Source organism: Typopeltis vanoorti, chromosome 8 (genome assembly GCF_054136105.1).
Source record: "Typopeltis vanoorti isolate ZY-2024b chromosome 8, IOZ_Tvanoo_1.0, whole genome shotgun sequence".
Taxonomy (NCBI): Eukaryota; Metazoa; Arthropoda; class Arachnida; order Uropygi; family Thelyphonidae; genus Typopeltis; species Typopeltis vanoorti.
In genome coordinates, this window is record NC_143556.1 from 65,116,800 (window position 1) to 65,137,569 (window position 20,770).

The window sequence follows — 20,770 nt, forward strand, 5'->3', positions numbered from 1 at the left end:
TGGTATGGTCACTTAAATAGAATGGGAGAGGAAAGATTAGCAAAACAAGTGTTCTCTGCCAGGTTGGCAGGAAAACGACCCAGAGGAAGACCAAGATATAGGTGGATTGATACGGTACAAAGTGCCTTAGACGATAGAAATATAAGATCTGATAATGTTGGAGTCTTGACAAGTAACAGACTGATTTGGAGGAAAATTGTAGATAGGAAGTTAGTAATGATGTAATTTTTTCATGTAGTACTGTCATATCCTGTACACCCCTTGAGGGTACATGGCAGGAATTTGATGATGATATGGTGGGTAGCCAGCTGAATACATTTATATGGAATAAGAGAGAAATTATCCAAAACACCAAACTAGCAGTATACAAGACAGTGTTTAAACCAGTTTTAAGGTATGGATCTGAGAGTTGGATTAGAAATAAAGCACTTGATCAAAGACTAGAGACCACAGATATGAAGGTTCTAAGAAAAATTAGGGGAGTGAACCAATGGCAGAATCATATTAAAATGAAGATGTCAGAAATGAACTTGACATTATTAGCATTCAAAAATATGTAACAGAGCTAATCTAAGGTAGTATGGTCACTTAAATAGAATGGGTAAAGAAAGGTTAACAAAACAGGTGTGTTTGATACCAAGTGGTAGGAAAGTGACCACAGAGGAAGACCAAGGTGGATTGATTCAGTCAGAAGTGCCTTAGAAGCACGAAATGTTCGACATGACAATGTTGGAGTGCTCACAAGTAATAGATTGATTTAGAGGAATACTGCTAATAGGAGATTAATAATAATTTAAACTTAATAATGTAGTATAGTATCCTGAACGCCCCTTGGGGGGGTACATATCAGAAAACCGATGATGATGAAATTTCTTGATTTGATTGACCTAATCTTCTTGAAAACTACCATACTTTCTTTTGAAATACAGAAACATGACTTTCTGCTTCTTCGATAACTATTCATCTCACTTTTCTAAATTACATGCTTCCTTTTACTTGTAAAGGTGGTGTTTTTGCAAATGTTCATTCTAATATCCCATGTCAGAGAGTGCACAACGTTTTCAAAAATCTTTATAATATTGCCTCATTCTTTGAAATTCAAAAAATGAGGCAGGCAACCATTTGACTTTTTGATCACCTTTCTTTAAGTGACTTACTCCAATCCAACTTTCCTAATAGTGAGTAATCTTTCTGAGATGGGTTAATTCAAATACTAGATAATGCTACTAGATTCAGAGCTTATTATGTAATAAGCTCTGAATACTCTTGACCTTATCCTCACATGATTATCTAAGTCAGCTAATTTTCAGAGACCAAATAAGAAACAGTTTCAAGCTTTAAGACTACCACTATAACTCTACAATACGTGGGATGGTAGTCTCATCAAAGCAGAATAACTGCATTTATTAAATCAGAGCTAGTGCTTGGATCAGGAGAGTGGAAGCAATAATCATTTTAAAGAGACATAGAAATCTTAAAGGTCATCCCAGGCACTACTGTAGTACCACAGGATACAGTGGGGGGCTGGTACATAAGCACTGCAACACTGCAGCACCCCCCAGGAAAAAAAATTAAAAAATTAAATTTTGTGTTTATAAATAATAACAATGCTTACATTATATAAATGCAATACAAATGTTAAAGGTTTCAGCTTATGTTTCGACATTGATCGAATAGTTACTATTTGGAATTTTTCGATTAATGCTTTAGATTATGTAACAAATGCACCGTGATCTAATGCGGTGTCAGAATTATCACATTCGGTAGGTTGCAGCTAGACTCGCCGATATTCATTTGCACTTGTCACTGCACATAAAGTGAATCCGACTGCTCAACGAGCAGTTGCTACAGATAAATTGTATGCTTGCGCGTGCTATTTCTGTGAGATACGAAACTTTTATTATTGGTGTGTTCATGGTGAGGATGAAATATTTTTGGTAAATCTTATTTTATTCTTAAAATAACATATAATTATTTATTTATTATAGATACAAGACTGAATTACAATGAGTGTCACTGTTGAAAATATGAAAAGAATTATATTTTCTCAATTATCATTACATGAAACAAATGCACTGTGATCTAACGCAGTGTTGGAATCATCACGTCCAGTCAGATGTGGCTAGACTCGCCGATATTTCTTTGCAGTTGATTCTGCATGGAACAAGTGAATCCGACACTGCTCGTTGAGCAGTGTCGCTACAAATAAATTGTATGCTTTCATGCAAAAATATTATTAAAAATGTTATTAATATTAAATTTAATATATAATGTTAAAAATATTATTTTCAAATAATATTTTTAATAAAGAAAATTTTTAATATGTAAATTTACTTATTAATAAATTGGTTACTGATTAGGAAAAAATGAATTATTTTTTTTATTTTGTATATGCAGCACCCCCACTTAAAATTTTCACTGGCCGCTACTGATAGAATATCAGGCTGGAATGGCTGGGAAAAACGAAATGTGGACAAGGTCGTGACAAGAGTTACCAAGGCAAAGCTAATATCAATAGTGTATATGGAAGGAGAACTGGTTAAGAAAAAGTCAGGATTATGGGAGAATGATGAGGATTATCTGGTATTCTGATCAGCATGTGAATAATTTCTTCTTCTTCTCATCCGTCTAAGATGAGTTGAGTCTTCCATTGAGCAGGATCTTCCAATCTTCTCTATTCCTTGCTTTTCGAAAAAGTTCATTATAAGTTCTACATCCTGAAATGTTCTTTATTGATTTGCTAGCTGATTCTTGGTCTCCCTAGTCTTCTTTTTTCGGCTGTAAAAGTATTTATTAGGATATAATGTCTGTGTGCATGCAAACCATCTCAATTGTTGTTTTCTAACATTGTCTTCATATACGATAATTCTTGTCTGACTGTGCTATTTGTTTTCTTTTCTATCCAACTTGTTTTATTCTTATTAAGCATTTAATTTCAAATGCCAATAGTTTTTTCTCCTCTCTTTTCTTAATCGTCCATACTTCTGCTCCATAGATAACTGTTGGTATAATTACTGATTCATATAATTTGATTTTGGTTTGCTTAGATATTTTGTTTGATTTTCAGATTTTCTGTAATTTTTCCATGGTGGTCCATCCTATCGCTATTCTGTGTTTGATTGGTTCGAGTTCATCTATTGTTTCTGTTAGTTTTGATCCAAGATATATGAAGATGTCTACTTGTTCTCCATTTAAGGTGGCTGAGATGGTAGTTCTGTTTCTCCCTATTTTCATCACTTTTGTCTTTTGTATTTTATGGTCATGTCATATGTTTCACAGGTTTCATTTAGCTTGTTTATCAACATTTGTAGTTCATTTAGGGTTCTTGCAATAAGAACAAGTTCATCTGCATATTTGATATTATCATCATCATCAAATTCCTCACATGTACCCTCAACGAGTGTACAGGATATGATAGTACTACATGAAAAATTTACATTTTTACTAACTTCTATTTACAATTTTCCTCCAAATCAGTCTGTTACTTGTCAAGACACATTATCAGATCTTATATTTCTATTGTCTAAGGCACTTTGTACCGTATCAATACACCTATATCTTGGTCTTCCTCTGGGTCATTATCCTGCCAACCTGGCAGAGAACACTTGTTTTGCTAATCTTTCCTTGCCCATTCTGTTAAGTTACCATACCACCTGAGATTAGCTCTGCTAACGCACTCCTGGATGTTGACAATGTCAAGTTCTTTCCTAATATCCTCGTTTTTAATATGAAATTGCCATTGATGCCATCTGTTCATGCCTCTAATCTTTCTCAGGACTCTCATATCTGCGGTCTCTAGTCTTTGGTCAAATGTTTTACTTCTGACCCAGCTCTCAGATCCATAAGTTAAAAATGGTTTGAACACTGTCTTGTATATAGCTAATTTAGTGTTCCGACTAATTTCTCTCTTATTCCATATGAATTTATTCAATTGACTGCCTACCATACCAGCTTTGTTGATTCTGTTGTCTATTTCTATATTTAATTTACCATCTTTAGTAAAAATCGTGCCTAAGTAGCTGAAATGTTTTACTTGTTCCACAGGTTCCCCGTTCACAAACAGTTGACATTTTCAGCAATTCTACCTATTTTCGTTGTCTTTGTCTATTTAATGCTGACCTTCATACCATATCTATTACAGCAGTTATTCAATTTAGTCAGGGAATCTTGGAAACTTGTTGCGGATTTATTTAGAATTATAACATTGTCCGCATAAAGCAAAGAGCTGACATTAACATCTCCAATTTTGATATCATGTTTAATACCACTTTCCTTCATAATGTGATCCATATAGATAATGAATAATAGAGGGGATAATGTACATCCTTGTCTCACACCAGATTTAACATTAAACCATCTTCCTGTACTTCCTTCAATTCTAACTGCTGACTTAAAACTCAAATAAAGACTAAGTATTGCTTGATATAATCTCCCATTGACACCATATAACTGTAGCATATTGAATAGCTTCTCTCTTGGCACCCTGTCATATGCCTTTTCCAAATCGACAAAACTTAAATACAGATCTTTGTTATATTCCCATGCTTTCTCGACTATTTGTCATAAAGTGAATATCTGATCCTGACAGTCTCTATTTGGCCTGAAACCAGCTTGTTCTTCACCCAGCTTTTCTTCCACAATTCTTCTCAACCGTCTCTCAAGTATACTTGCATAGATCTTGCCAAGAACACTCAGTAGGGAAATACCTCTGTAATTCTCACATTCAGTTTTATTTCCCTTTTTATATACGGGTACTATGAGAGCTCTACTCCAATCATCGGGAATTCGGTAATTACTCCATACTTCAAGGATATCTTTTTCTCCTGTTTTCATGTCACTTTTATCATCTCTAACTCCTTTTACAGCACTCCTTCCTCCATTTCTAAACTTCTTCAACAAACTCCAGAATATCTTACCACCTTCTTGATATTTATTTTCTATGTTCTTGCCAAAGTCCTCCTATGACTTTTGTTTAGCTAGTTTTACACAGTTTTCACTTTCTTACATTCGTCACGGTATTCTCTAAGAGCAAAAGCCGACATTTGCCAGGAACTTTTGATATGCTTTCACTGCCTCTTTAACTTCCTGTGTCCACCGAGTTCAGATTTTTCTACCCTTGCAGGCAATCTCACCACATACATCTCTGGCTGAATCAATCAGAGTTTTCTTCAAAGGCTAGCCTCTGAATCTCCAAGGTTTGGTTCCTGTTCTCAAACTCTTTCATTTTTTCTTCAATAATGTTTGTGTATTTTAGTCTACAGTTCACATCTGAGAGCTGCTCAACTTTTATTTGCTTTTAAACTTTCTTACATGTTATTCTTTTCAATATGAAATTCAATTTTATCCTACTCAAGACTAAATAGTGATTGCTTCCAATTTCAAATCCTCTGTACGCTCTTGTGTCCTGCACCAGGAAGAAAACACCACTATCAACAATAACATAGTCAATGAGACTTTTCTTATTCCTTGCTTCTTCTCTCCATGTGAATTTGTGCGCATTTTTATGTTGGAACATGGTGTTAGTAATAACCAGTCCATGTCCTGAGCAGAAATCCAACAGGTATTTCCCATTATTATTAGCTTTGCTCTTTTCTTCAAATTTTCCCAAAATATTTTTGTATGTCTGACAATCGTTTTCTACTCTGCTATTTAGATCCCCAACAAGGACCAAGCTTTTCTTTTTCATTGTGCCAGTTGCTTTTTCTAAAGCATCAAAAAATTCCTCCACTTCTACCTTAGTAGAACCTTCTGTGGGATCATAGGCACAAATAAGTCTCATTGTCCAATTCCCCATTCTGATATTTGCCCACATCACTCTACTTGAGACTGCCTGCCATTCAAGAAGATTAGCCTCGTATTTTGTGTTGAATATCATGGCTACTACTTTTCCTTGATTGTCTTTCCTGAATATAACATTTTGTATTTTTTTGCTCAGAATGATCTCACCAGTTTTGGTCTTTTTTGTTTCGGTCACCCCTATTATGTCGATCTGGTACTTATCTAATTCTTTAGCTAGCTCCATTTCTTTGACATTCAGGCTTCTTATGTTGATAGTACTGATCTTTAACTCTGGTGATATTGAGTTGGGGTGTCCTTTCAGATTTGTTGCAGTAACTGACTTTTCGCTGTTCGCCCTGGTTCCCTGGCAAAAACAACGGCAGCCTTGTTTAACGAGGCGACACTCCAGCTGGCATGAAATTTTGTCATGTTGTACTATCATTTTGTATATTGGTTTAAGCCAATAAGAATACAATTTGGTCAGCTAAATCCCAAATTCCCAGCCCATCCTCGTTCGTTCAGTATCCAGGTAGATACCCAACAAGGTGCACCACAAGAAGCTGAGGATTGGACATTAGGTCAGAAGTCCTGGTCGGTTCTCCGCATTCCTTTAAAGGCTATGTGGAGGTCTCCTCTCAGTTATACAGCTTTGACCCTTAAGCCCCCCCCCCCCCCATATTTGATATTACTTATATTTAAACCTTTCATATTGATTCCAAGCTCATTATCTATTGCATTCTTTACAACTTCTTCTAGATATATGTTGAATAGGCATGGGGATAAAGGATGTACTTGCATTACTTCTTTTTGGATCTCTATGGATTCTGTTGTGTGTCCTTTTTAATTATTGCATTTGTCTTAGAGTAATATGTTATCAGAAACTGTATTATATATTTATCTATTGCTTTTTCTAGTAGAACTTTAAGAAGAATTTCTCTACTGATGCTATCGAAAACCTGTTTGAAGTCCACAAAACAACAATATAGGTCTTTATAAACCAGCTTGTTCAGTGTCTATCAGTTCTTCATAGGTGCTTTTTAATCTATTTTGTATAATTCTTATGAATATTTTATAGGTGTGGGAGGGTAATTTGATTGGTCTGTAGTTTCTGCAATCTTTCTTGTATATCGGAATGATCTTTCCAGTCATTTGATATCTCTCCTGTTTCTAGTATTTTGTTGAATAGGATTGTTAAATATTCTATTGATGTGCTTCTCCATGTAACCACAGTTCAGCAGGGATAGTATCAATACCTGGTGCTTTATTGTTTTTCATTTGTTTTATTGTGTATCTAACTTCTTCTTTTAAAATTTTTGGGTGATCTATATTTTCTTCTGTTGTTGGCATTATAGTTTTTTGAATGATTTGTGTTAGATTATTACTAACAGCAAAAAATTCAGATTTTCTTCCATCTTGGGCATGTGAAGTTCAAGAAGTGGAGCTAGTTGGAATTATAGGCATTGACATCTCCAAAGAAGATTATTCACTGTTTGAGTAAAGACTGCATTGTAGGCAGGAGATGAATTTTCACTTGTTATGAGACCACTATCCTGGTTAATCAGACCTCAAGTGGCTGGAAAAGATTCCATGTTTGGTTTCTAGAGCAGGGTTTCCTGACCAGGTAAAAAATGAATATACAAAAAATATATATATACAAATTAATTAAAATAGGGGACAAAAAATGATCAATACAGAAACCAGAATTACAAGATTAGCAAAGACAACAAAATGAGTTAAGGAAATTTTGAACAAAAGCAGATCATATAAAGGAGATTCCAAATATGGGATGTAAGGCCTGATACAAGAATACATATTCTGCCTTAGAGCATGTTGTATGGAAAGCATCATGTATGATGTCATGTGGAAAGTTTATGTTTACTGATGAATAGCAGATCAGGTTTGGATGTCTGAAAGTTTGGATTTTTTTGGGGGGGGGGGGAGTATTTTTTAAAATCTTACTGGCATTTTAAATTTTTATGTCGTCTTTCATGGCTGTGAAATATTGAAAAAAATTATTGGGGACATGATTTCCACACAGAAAGTACCTAGATTCCAATCCAAGTGCAGTCTCAATAGCCATTTCCCAAATTTTTATTTTCTACAAGCAAAAAATGCTATCCACTTGTAAACAAAACAATGAATTTGTGTAATTATAACTCAAATGCAAGATATTTTTGTCCTTTTACAAAATATTTCAAATTTTGGAAGATAAATATTCATTTATATTTATTGTGGCACTCTCAAACCTTGACTCTTTTCAGTGGGAGTGATGCTGAAATTCTATATCAGACCAGCATCTTCAGTTGTGTTCATAAATATTTCTGACATCAAAATCATTTCAACTAAAGGGATATTAATATTACTCACTGTGCTGAAGTCAGTATATTTAAGATTGAATAAACAGTTGAATGTGCATATTTAAGCAAAATATATATATATATATATATATATATATATAAACAGTTTGGTATTGTATAAATATACCAATAAAATAGTTTCCCTTTTTAGACCTCAGCATAAATAGTTCACAATACGCTAATGTATTGTGAACTATTTATGATAAACAATTACTCTTTTTATGAATACATATATGCAAGCAATATAACAATTTATGACCTCATTTGTATGAAATAAATGTAATATTAGCAAATTTTACAAAATAATAAAAGATTCTCACCAGTTTACACACATATGCAATGATAATATAATTAACCTCTAAAAAATAAGTCTTTAAAACTTTAAAAAGTCATTTGGTTAGCCATCTAACCAAATGGTGTGATTGTGATAATCAAACTAGTCTGATAACAAGTGAGCTATTGTATGTATTTAGAAATAAAGATGAGGACTATTCTTTTTAAATCATATGCCAGCAGTGGTCAAAATCCTAGCTTGTGGGTTTGTTTGATGTGACTTTCGAGGCAATTTTGGTTTTTATTGAGTTAATTGTAATAGACAAAAATTCACAATGTGTATCATATTTTTCACAAACATAAATACATCAAATGTAAATAGCAATATTTATATTTCATTAAATATATTATTAAATATTTTAATTATTAATTTTTTTAGAAAATATCTTTTGCCTCATAAACATCTGAAAAACATTCCATGTGGCTTCTAGAAAACTTGGCCACCACAGCCATATATATAGTACATCACAATGTAAACTTACATGAAAACTAGTAGGAGGAGGCAGTACTGTAAGCAAACTAGATGCCACCGGTGGTGGTGGGAAAATTCCACCTGGAACTGGATGTGCACCAGTGGCTGAAAATGAAAATACAACAATAATTATATTTCTCTGAGAACAAAATATCATACAAGTCGGTCTAAATTGTGGATGCAGTACAACTCCAAAATTGATAATATTTGAAATATATTCAGAATATCCTTACTATCAAAGAACATTCCAATTGTATAAAAGTTATATCACAGATCAATTTGTCTTCTATTTCACTACCCACCATCATATCTCAGTTTTATGTCATCTGAATATAACTTTAACCATTTTCAATGTGTTTTTCTATCAGTAATCCAAACTACTTAGTTAACATTAAATAACTACTCTAAATCAAGTATACAGGATCTAGCAAAGTGAATATAAATACAATGTTCATATATCAGGACCTAGAAGACTATACATTTATGTAGAACATGTGCAAAAGTTACTGTATTTTGGGCCCATCAGCTAGAAAATTTATGACTTCTGTCACTGGTTAATGAAAAAATTATCACAGGATTGATTTTTACTTATACAGGATCTAGCAAAGTGAATATAAATACAATGTTCATATATCAGGACCTAGAAGATATACATTTATGTAGAAGAACATGTGCAAAGTGCAAAAGTTACTGTATTTTGGGCCATCAGCTAGAAAATTTATGACTTCTGTCATTGGTTAATGAAAAAATTATCACAGGATTGTTTTTTAAGGTTCCAGCATTTTTTAGTACCTCAGAAACACCAAAATACTGATGCATTCATGACAGGTATTATGCCCTGAACTTTCTGTGATGCCCTTAATCAACAGATCAATTACCTGTGCTCCAATTCTCCCTATTTAACATTAACAGAGTCCAGTCTGACTGAAATACACCATTTCAGACAGAGAAGGCCGACTACTTTGGCAAGGAAAAAAAAAAACCAGACATTCACAACATTCCTTGGAGAAAGATCACTTTATTACATGAAAGAAAGTCAGGCTAGTTTACAAATTCCAGTTTAAATAGGAGAAACTGTTCCTGGAAACAGAACAAGTTCTACAGAACCAAAGTAACTAACAGACTACCACCAGTAAGATCATGAATAGATTTTGGTCCATGTCCTATTTACCATAATCATTAATAACAGGAATCAGTACAAAGAGCACCACCATCACCCTCAATACATGTGACTCTCCTTGTTATCCAAGTCATTTTGATTTGTATCTTCAATGAGTGTGTATTATTAAAGCAACTCAAATAATGTTATCTTGAGCTAGCAAGACATCAGCTTAAATAATTCATTTTAGTCAGTAAACATGGCCATAAGAAATTTGAACATGAAAATACAACATCCGAAAAGTGTCATTCTTTTCAAAATTTCAGTACCCTTTCCTTTGCAGTGAGGTATCCATTTTTGTCCTACTCAACATTAGGTAGTCATTACTTCATATTTAAAATGAAATACGAATTAATGACTACAGTAATGTGGGTGAAGCAACCTGAAGATATCACTATTAACAATAATCAATAATGTAAGCAATTAGGCTTCTAATCCTCCTTCCCAAAAAACAGATGTCTGGATTCATTTTCTAATCTGCTATTTAGGTCCCAACAAGAACCAGCTTTTTCTTTCTAATATCTGAAAATTTCTTCCTTAAATGGAACCTTAATCAAAAGCACATCAAAACTAATACTATAGCTATACCTTTCATACTTAACACCTGAATAAATATCATCTAGAATTATATAAGTATCTGAAGTCTTCTTCAAACACTTGTATTAAGCTGAAATGGTATTTCTGATTTTCTTCTACTAGTTCTTCTTCTGCTAGGTTTTTCTCATAGTTCCACTCTTTTCTACTGATGCTTCATATTGCCATTCTTCAATTCTGTTGGTTTTCATTTTCATCCAGCTCCTTGACACAAACAAGTCTTGTATAATTGGGTCTTTCTCAATCATTTTCAGGATATAACTGAAAATCATTATGTCATTTCAGATATAAAATGATGATCTTAGGCAGCACCATGTCTGATTACATTATAACGTTATAATATACACGGTACTCTAGTCAACAGAGAATATAGTTTGGGTTAAGTTATATGCAGTTAAGGCCTTGTAAGGAGACAAAATGACTTCCTTATCCTTACATGTCAATGTTCATTTCATCACAATTATCCTATGAGTTGTATTTGAAATTTCTGCTATGTGATGTAAAATAGTGGATAGGAAGTTAAAGTTCAAAAGAACTTTAAGTTCCTATCCACCATAGCTCCAAGGATCTGAACTAATCAGTTTCTTCAAGCATAATCCCACCAAATATAATATGGCAGTGGAATTCTTATCATGCCAAAGTGCATAGCTGACTTTTGCCTATAGTCCATTATTATTTGCCTATAGTTCCAGCCTGTTCAAATCATTCTGTAAGTGTTGTAAATCAATAGCATCTCTGATTGTCCTGCCTATCTTTGCATTATCAGCAACCAACTGAACATTTGTCACATCCTTCCTGACATCATTAATCTATAGATTAAATAACAATAATTCAAGGACTGATCCCTGGGTTATACTGCTGGTTACTTTAAATCTGGAAGATTCACACTGCAATATGCCACTTTCTGATACCTGTCTGTTCAGCCACCCACTTTTTTATTTTGTATGGGGTTCCCTTATTTTGTATTGAGCCCTCCTAATGAAGGATTAAGTATGTATTTTGCAACTGTAGATCTGTGTGTTCATGAGGCCAGTTTGCCTGTTCTGAGGGATGAAAAACCCGAGTTTCCAGGAGAAACTCAGGTTTCTTGTCTAACTCGCCTAACCAGTTAACTCACCTTTAGTCGAAAGAAACCAAATAAAGGTTCTTCATGTCACAGACAGGAATCGAACCCTAGTCTTTCCGACCAAAGGGCTTTGTCAATACTGACTGAGCTACCCATTTATCCAACTCAATAGTTAATATTCCAATCACATATTTTTCAGTTTATGCAACAGCCTTTCATGGGGTATCTTATCAAATGCCTTAGAGAAGTCCAACAGTATCATAGTATCCATTTCCTTTATCCAACTCAGGCATAACATTATTATAAAATAAGGGCAAACTGCACAGGCATAACCTCCCTTTAGTAAACCCATGTTGTTTCATCCAAAGTATAGCTTGTGTGTCAACCTGTTTCTGTATGTGTTTTTTTTTTTTTTTTTACCAATTTCTCTAAAATCTTCACAACCACTCCAGAGATGCAGATAGTTGATAATTGGACACATCAGTCTTCGTACCATGTCACAGACCCCCATGGTGATAGATTGTGGCAAATTGAACACTCTTCTGAACAATCGTATCTGCTTCTGACTCAAGGGTATAATCTGCATTCAGTACAGTTATTCTTCCAGTACAATATGATCACTGTCACCTACTAGTGGCAAAACAGTTACATCTTTAACTGAGATCCCTTTTAATGCTATGATCAAAGTCACTCCATGTGCAAATGGAGACTTACACTTGGATAAAGGATTAAACCAAGAATATAATTTCTTGGCATCTTTAATTTATAGCATAAACAAGTGGAAAAACTTTCAACATCTATCTCTAATTTAGGGTATTTTAGTAATAAGGTGTGACACTTTTTGGCTACTTTAATGTGGAAATATGACCCGCATTACTTCAACTTTGGTATCACTTCTAGATCCTACTTATGAGACCTCAATAAAGGTTGAAATCTGCCTGGGTAGTGACCCCTTCCTCCCCCAAAAAAAGTCAAAAAAGAATGGCTGACTTTTCGAACAGCAAAAAGTCGGCTATTTGCCCCGGTTCCTTGGTGAAAACAATGGGGGCCTTGTTTAACCAGGCAGTGCCCCAGCTGGCATGAAATTCTGTCATGTTGTACCATCATTTTATATTGTGATTTAACCCAATAAGAATACAATTTGGTTGGCTAATCCCAAATTGCCAGCCAATCCTCATTCATTCAGTATCCAAGTAGATACCTAACAGGGTACACCACAAGAAGGTGAGGACTGGACATTAGATCAGATGCCTGGTTGGAGCTCTGCATTCCTTTAAAGGCCATAATGCGCTTTGCATTATGGGATACTAAGGCAAGTGATGTGAAGTCATTAGTCTCTATATACGAGTTGCCCAGTCACAAAGTTACTTCATATGCAAACTTTGTTTGCTTACCCTTGGATAAAGGATTAAATCAAGAATATAATTTCTTGGCTTCTTTAATTGGTATAACCAAGTGGAAAAACTTTCAACTTCGATATTCATTATTTTACTTGCTGCATAAAACAATAAAATTGTTTTGGGTTCTTTTAGAATGCACACCCAATTTCTTTTTATAATCTGACTGTACAATACTCGTAATTTTTCTGGCCCGCACTTTATATTTTTCATAACTCTTCTCACCCTTATTCTCACAATATTCCTTTTTTTTTCATAGGTAATGGTGAGGTTAAGTTGGGTCCTCAAATCTTTAGAGGTCAAACCAAAATTTTGTGAATTTAACTAAGACACTTAATTCAGCAGCATCAGAGAATATTTTGCGCAATATTTAATCATAAATTCTGATGTCCAGTTTTTAATCATCATAAAGTTTGTAGTTTTTCTTTCAAACAAGCAATGATATAGGTACCACAACAGTAAAGTACTGCCCATTGCTGACTAGTCTGATGAGTAGTTGGATTACAAACCAATCACTGTAAACATTTTAGTTGGGACTCTCCCTCTTATTTAAGGTGGATGAATGGCTTTCTTTCACATCTGTTCATGGGAACACAGTTCTTTGATATGTCTCTAGGAAGGACAAATTAAAATTAATACTTCTGAAACAGCAAAATAAACAGAATGAAAACCTTGGGAGCCTTGTAATTTCTATTGCCTACTGGAAAATGCAGTTTTCTAGTTAAATCTTCCACTATTTGTTATATTGAGCTAAAAATGGCATTGCTTTACAGTAACAGTACACAATTTCATTATAACAGTGTTCACTATCTTGAGTGTCTACTGCTTGAGATCTCTACTTACGATATATTTGTCTTGGTTTAAAAGGAATCATCTGGTCTGTGTCAGGACGAGGATAAGCTGGTTTTCTGTCATCATCATCATCATCAAATAAAACTTCACGTTTACAGCTGACAGCTGGAGGAAGACTTACAACGTGCTGTTTTGCTAATTCCTGAAACAAAGTAAAAGATAGTTTTATCAGGAAATCAATTATTAATACAAAAGACACACAAACATAATTATATAAATATAGTGGCAGTGTAAGGGAAATACTAAACTAAATCTTTTAACAAGTAGTCCTATATCCCTTTCCACTTCTTCCCAAAGAAAAGATTAGCAATCCACATTCCATGACATGTTTCTATGTTCCATTTGTACTAGATTTCTGTCATGTAATGTTAACTGTTGATTGACTTCTAGAGAATCACTGGGCATTAATACTCATCCAGCATCCAATAATGCCATTCCACAGTGATGCAAGCTACTTTCTTACTCACTCACACATCTATCATATTTTTAATGTATATGCTTAAATCACTACTTAAGTACACTAAATGCTCACTATAGCAAACCCAGAAGAAGAGAAATTGTTATGGTGCAAAGATTTGTTATAGTGAATTTAGGGAAAAAGAGCCTCCATAGCTGAGGCGGTATAGACGAAGCCCTTTGGTTGAAAAGACTTGGGTTCAATTCCCATCAATGACATGAGGAACCTTTATCTGGTCTCTCTGACTAAAGGTGAGTTAGCCTGTCTCATACGAAGGTAGAGGGTTTTTTCTCCGAGAAACTCAGGTTTTTCATCCATTAGACCAGGCAAACTGGCCAGTAGAACAGACACAATTTCCAGACAAGAATACTTTGAGACACAGAGGTAACCAACTTATCCTCATATTACAGTTAAGAAATCCACAAAGGAAATGGTGGGAAAGAAAAATTTAAGAAATTGCATGGAACAGAACAAAAGATATTGCAGAAAATAAAAAGAAATGATAAGAAACATAATGAAGGAAATAGTTGGAAAATTGTACACTGACAACATACATCAATACAAAAAATGACACCAAGAACAAATACAAATGCAACAATAAGCTTGAGCGTGTTTGGTGTCGCACTGATTAGATCGTCGGCTTGTCGAGAGCTCCTGAAAAGATTAGTATTATTTTTTTGTTAACATTAGATATTTTACTAGAATTTTAAGTAGTATTGTTTGCTTTTTGTTTCTTGGTGTGTCTGTACAATTTTTGCGTGTTTTCTGTTATTTTAATTATTATTTTTAAGAAAAGATAGTGCACACATGGCACCGATAAAGAAAAAAATGGCGGCCAGATCGCCATGTTTGTTTAAGAGTTTTGATGTAAACGAATTTATGCAATGTGCTGTCTGTGAAATGTATGCCTTGTGAAGAGCGGTGGGAGTCTGGTTAGAAAGTGATAGTGGAGTTAATATGTGTAAAAAGTGTAAAGAGAATGAGGACTTCAAGCGTGTTTCGTGTGTCGAGAGCGATATCGTGAACGATAGTCATAATGTAGAAAATGGCGGTGTGCTAGAGAATTGCGTGGTAGTGCCAGATAGGTGTGAGAGCGTCGCCGAAAATGTAATTGAAGGTAGAAACACAGAAAGAATGGATGATTTGATCGATAATGAAAATGGTGAGATAAATGCGAGTAGCGAAATTGCCCGTTTGAATGGTGCCATACACAGAGCTAAAAGACAACTGGAGCGTATGGAAAAATGTGTGTTGAACGTACCGACAAATAACCGGCGGAAGTCTGTGACGGCAAATAATAGAATGTTTGCAAACTTCAATAAAATGAAGGAGCGAGTGCTGTATGGGGATTCACTATTAAGAGGCGTAATAATTGAGAATTTAACGAAGTCGTACCAGCCGGGTGCGATCATAAAGGACGTCAGCGAATCTATTCGATTGCAAAAACAGAGGGTGAAAGAGATGATAATCGTGGCAGGAACGAATGATTTGAAAGAGGACAAAATGGAAATGATAGAGGATGTGAGGGAGTTGTTTGAGGTAGCAAAAGAGAAGAGTGAGAGAGTTAGGATGGTGAGTATCTTACCGCGGTATGACAGTGAAGTGTTTAGAAGGAGGGCCATAATTGCCAGTGACTTTATGCGTGGGTTATGCATGGAGAGTGGTGTGGAATTTGTGGATGTGTGGAATGAGTTCGATGGGCGAAAGGACTTATATAAGATGGATGGATTGCATTTGAATGGAGTTGGTGTACGGAGACTTGAAAGAGTGTTGATGAATGATGTGGAAGTGGATGTACAGACTCAGGGAAACTAGATTTATTAAGAGGGGGGGGGAGTAGATATGCTGACTTTAGGGGGGCAGTTAAGTGTATGAATGAGTATATTATGCCCGAGCGAGTACGACGGACAACAAATCAGAATGGGATAGTTAGTATAAGGCATCAAAGTAAGGATGGGACAAATGGGCTTCTACGATTCATGTACACTAATGCCAGGAGTATTAGGAACAAGAAGGAAGAGTTTTTGGCCATGGTTGGCACTTCCAGGCCAGAGGTTGTCAGTATTAGTGAAACATGGCTGACAGAAGATGATAAAACTAGTGGGATTGAATGCGACGGGTATAGCGTGTTCAGGAGTGACAGGGTGAATAAAAAGAGGGGAGGAGTGTTATTGATGATAGCTGATGATCTTCAGCCAAGGAGTATAGAAGTTGAACTGCATGATGGGGAAAAACGCACATTTGAGGCTGTTTGGTGTGAGATACAATCCAGCAGAACAAAATATGCAATTGGGTGCTGCTATAGACCGGGTGATGGAGTGGATGGTGGGGATAGTATGCATAAGCAAATAGAAGAAATGAGTGGAAGGAGGGTAATTATTATGGGTGATTTCAATTATGGTAACATTGACTGGAAAGAGGAGAGGGCACATGGGAGGAAGGAATTGGATTTTATGCGGTTATTAAGGGACAACTATCTACGGCAACATGTATTGGAAAATACCAGGGGGCAGAGAGTGCTGGACCTAGTAATTGCAACCGAGAATGTGGCTGTAATGAACATGACCATGTTGCCACCAATTGGTGAGAGTGACCATAAAGTCATGACTTGGGAGGTGGCTAAAGGAGTCGAATTTACAATTAAGACAGGGTACATGTGGAATTACCGGGCTGGTAAGTATGACAAGCTTAGATGTGTGCTTGGCTCAATGCCATGGCATGTAAAACTGCAAGGGCTGGATGTTGATAGTGCATGGGAGGTGGTTAAGAACTGTTTGCAGGAGGCAATGGTTGACTGTATACCAAGAGTCCGAATAATAAATCAAGTAGGGGTTAAATGGATGAATAACACTATTAAGCTTGAGCTGCAAAAAAAGAAACAATTGTGGAGGAAATTTAAGGAGAAGGGTGACCATCAGGCACAGGAACAGTATAAAGCTCAGGCCAGGATGGTAACAAGGGTGGTAAGAAAAGCAAAATCAGATTACGAAAGGAAATTGGCCATGCAGGCTAAAGAGAATCCCAAACAGTTTTTTCAATATGTTGCAAGTAAAAGGAAAAATGCTCATGGTACAATGATCTTAAAAAATGCTGAGGGTAGGGAGGTAACCGAATCAGTCGATATTGTGGAATTACTGAGCGAGCACTTTGCAAGAGTATATCATCCAGGTGGTGACTTTGCAGGAATGGAAGAACCAACAGCTTATACTGGAATTGTGATGAATGAAGTAGAGGTAACTAGTCTATTACAGAACCTCAATGTCAATACATCTGTGGGATTGGATGGTATACCAGCTCGTGTCGTACGTGAAGCGGCCAAAGAACTGTCAGTGCCCTTGACCGTTTTGTTTAATTTGAGCCTCAGGACTGGGTCAGTCCCAAGGGGGTGGAAAGAGGGGAAAATAGTTCCGCTGCACAAAGGTGGTTCCAAGGCTGCTGTTGAAAATTACCGGCCAATCAGCATAACAGGAATCATTATCAAGGTCTTAGAGAAAATAGTCAAGAGGAAAATACAAGATTGGATAGAAGAAAATGGGATACTGTATCGGGGACAGCATGGTTTTGTGAAGGGTAGGTCATGCCTCAGTAACTTGCTCACGTATTATAACACAGTGACGGCTGAACTGGATAAGGGTAATGGGTTTACGGTGATTCTACTGGACCTTGCCAAGGCCTTTGACAGGATACCACATGGAATTCTAATCAGTAAATTGGGGCATATGGGGATGGACATAGGGTTGGTGAGATGGATAGGAGGGTGGTTGACGGAGAGATATCAGAGAGTGGTTTACTCAGGAGTAGAGTCCACAAGACGGCCTGTGACTAGTGGTGTGCCACAAGGATCTGTTCTTGGACCACTGCTGTTTAATTTGTTCATAAATGATATAGGAAAGGATCTGAGAGGAACAGTTCATTTGTTTGCGGATGATGCGAAGTTGGGTAGGGCAATAGTGAATGCAGATGATGTCAAAATTTTGCAGGATGATTTGGATAGATTGGAGGTCTGGGCTAGGGAGAATGGATGTCAGTTTAATGTGGCAAAATGTAAGGTTATGCATTTTGGGGTGAAAAGATTGGCGGCAGTTTACTGCATTGGTGGAACCGTGCTCCAGGAAATTGATGAGGCACGAGATTTAGGAGTGTTGGTAGATAAGGAATTGAAATTTAGGGGACACATTGCAAAAGTGGCCAAATCAGCTCATCAAATCACTTGGTTGCTGAAGAATACGTTGACAAGCAGAGACAAGCAGGTTATTGTTCCTCTGTATCGAGCCTTGATAAGACCCCATCTAGACTACTGTGCTCAGATTTGGTCACCTAGGTTTCTTCTTGATGGGGAGGAGGTGGAGAGGATCCAGAGGCGAGTGACCAAGATGATAGCAGGTCTGTGGAATGAACCGTATGAGAACAGGTTGAGGATTTGTGGGTTGCAAAAATTGTATATAGCGGAGGAGGGGAGATATGATTGAGACATTCAAATTACTGAAGGGATTCTATAAAATTAATTCAGAAGATATTTTTGAGAACAGGGCTGGTTGTGGGAGGACTAGGGGACATCCATGGAAACTGGGCAAAAGTGTGGTTAGTAAAGGTGTTAGAGCTGGGTTCTTTACTTTTAGAGTAGTGAATGAGTGGAATGCGCTCCCTGAGTCTGTGGTGGATGCTGTGACAGTGAATGAGTTTAAGGCGAGGTATGATAGATACTGTATGAATGTCAAATAGTTGTGATGAATATGATTTGGGGCCTCCCTCGATGAGTCTAATGACTCCCTGGAGTTGCCCGTAATAATAGTAATAGTAATAGTAATAAGGGAGACATAAGGAACTATAAGAGTATGCAATTATAAAAATACCAAATTAATATTGAAATGTTACATTAGCTTATATTAATGTCACCTGAAAGCTTCATAATAAACTAAATATGTGTGGCATTTACCATTAAAATCAAAAATAAGGTGAAACTTCAGCAGTCAGTCAACTTTATAATTGAACACCTCCAATTACAAAGAAGGAGATGCAAGTAATGAACCTCAATAAGCATCAGTCACTCTAGGAGGTTGGGGGAATGATTCATATAGCTAGTGTGAATGTTAGCTTCCTAACTGCACAGAGCCTCAATAATATATACTTGGCATGAAATCTTTCTAATGAACTAAATTTGCAAACTCTACAATTAGAACTGTAAATGAAAGAAATATTGCACAATATGTGGTATTTCTTTAATTTTAATTAAAAATTATGAAATTTTGGTTGGCAAACAGCTCATTTTATATTTGAAAGATTCCTTATCAAAAGGTAAAAAATTCTAAATTTCTGATTTAGAATTTGAGTTGATCTAATTTTTTGATTTTAATGGTAGAGTTTGCATGTTTAGTTCATTAGAAAGATTTCAAATAATAACATTAATAATATATTTTTTTAATATAATTAATAACATAAATAATGTTAATTCTGGATTTTCATTTTTATAATTTCATATTCTTCTAGTTCTTTCTTATGTCTCTTGTAATACTGTTTGCATTTGTACTTTTCATGTTGCAATTTTGAGTGCTTTATGTACAGAATGCTAATCGTTTGAATTCTGTCATCAAATGTACAATTTATTGTAATTTCCTTTGATCTGTTTCCCAAAATATCTTTTGTTCTGTTTTTTGTGATTTCATCTGTTTTATATCCCAGATTTTCTTTATTCTGTTTCCTGCAACTTCTTTTATTTCCTGTCTGTTTCTCTGTTCCACCTCCTTACAATTTATTTTGCTTTATTTCTGCTTTCTTTTATTTACAACACTTTTCCTTTGTGTTCTGTCATCAACATACAATCTCCCATAATTTCCTTTGTCTAGTGATTGTGACATCGTTTGCTAGGAAATTCAGTTTGCTATCATGAACATTTTGAGCTTTTACTGTTTGTAGTAGTGAGCATAAAATAACATTGGTTCTGTGGAACTTAGGCCAGGACTCCTCATGAGTTTGTTATAGCACATCAACAGTAATAGCACTGTTAAATAAGAAAAATAAGTAAAAATGGAATAAAGTAACATAATACAAGATAAGTGTTCACACACACACACACACACACACACACACACACACACACACACACACACACACACACACACACACACACACACAAAATAATAATAAAATAATAATTTAAAAAAATATCAAGGACAGAATTTTTTTGTAAAATGATATGAAATATATACAAGCTACTACTATGAGTTCTTTATCCTTCCAAGTACAATTCTCCTTAATGTGAATATGATTCTGGAAATCATTCCATTCTGGCAGTCTAATCTGAAGCA

The 20,770-nt window shown here is 35.5% G+C and overlaps 1 protein-coding gene across 2 annotated transcripts in view; it reads right to left on the reverse strand.

Annotated features, from left to right (window-relative positions):
* Nucleotides 1–20,770, reverse strand: part of su(f) (cleavage stimulation factor subunit su(f)) — a 377,057-nt gene that overhangs the window by 23,632 nt on the left and 332,655 nt on the right. For both annotated transcript variants that reach the window (XM_090396725.1, XM_090396726.1), the window contains exons 18-19: nucleotides 14,000–14,150; nucleotides 8,951–9,045 (exon numbers count right to left, since the gene is read on the reverse strand). In XM_090396725.1, the coding sequence (XP_090252851.1) occupies nucleotides 8,951–9,045; nucleotides 14,000–14,150 (246 nt within the window). The remainder of the gene's footprint in view (nucleotides 1–8,950; nucleotides 9,046–13,999; nucleotides 14,151–20,770) is intronic.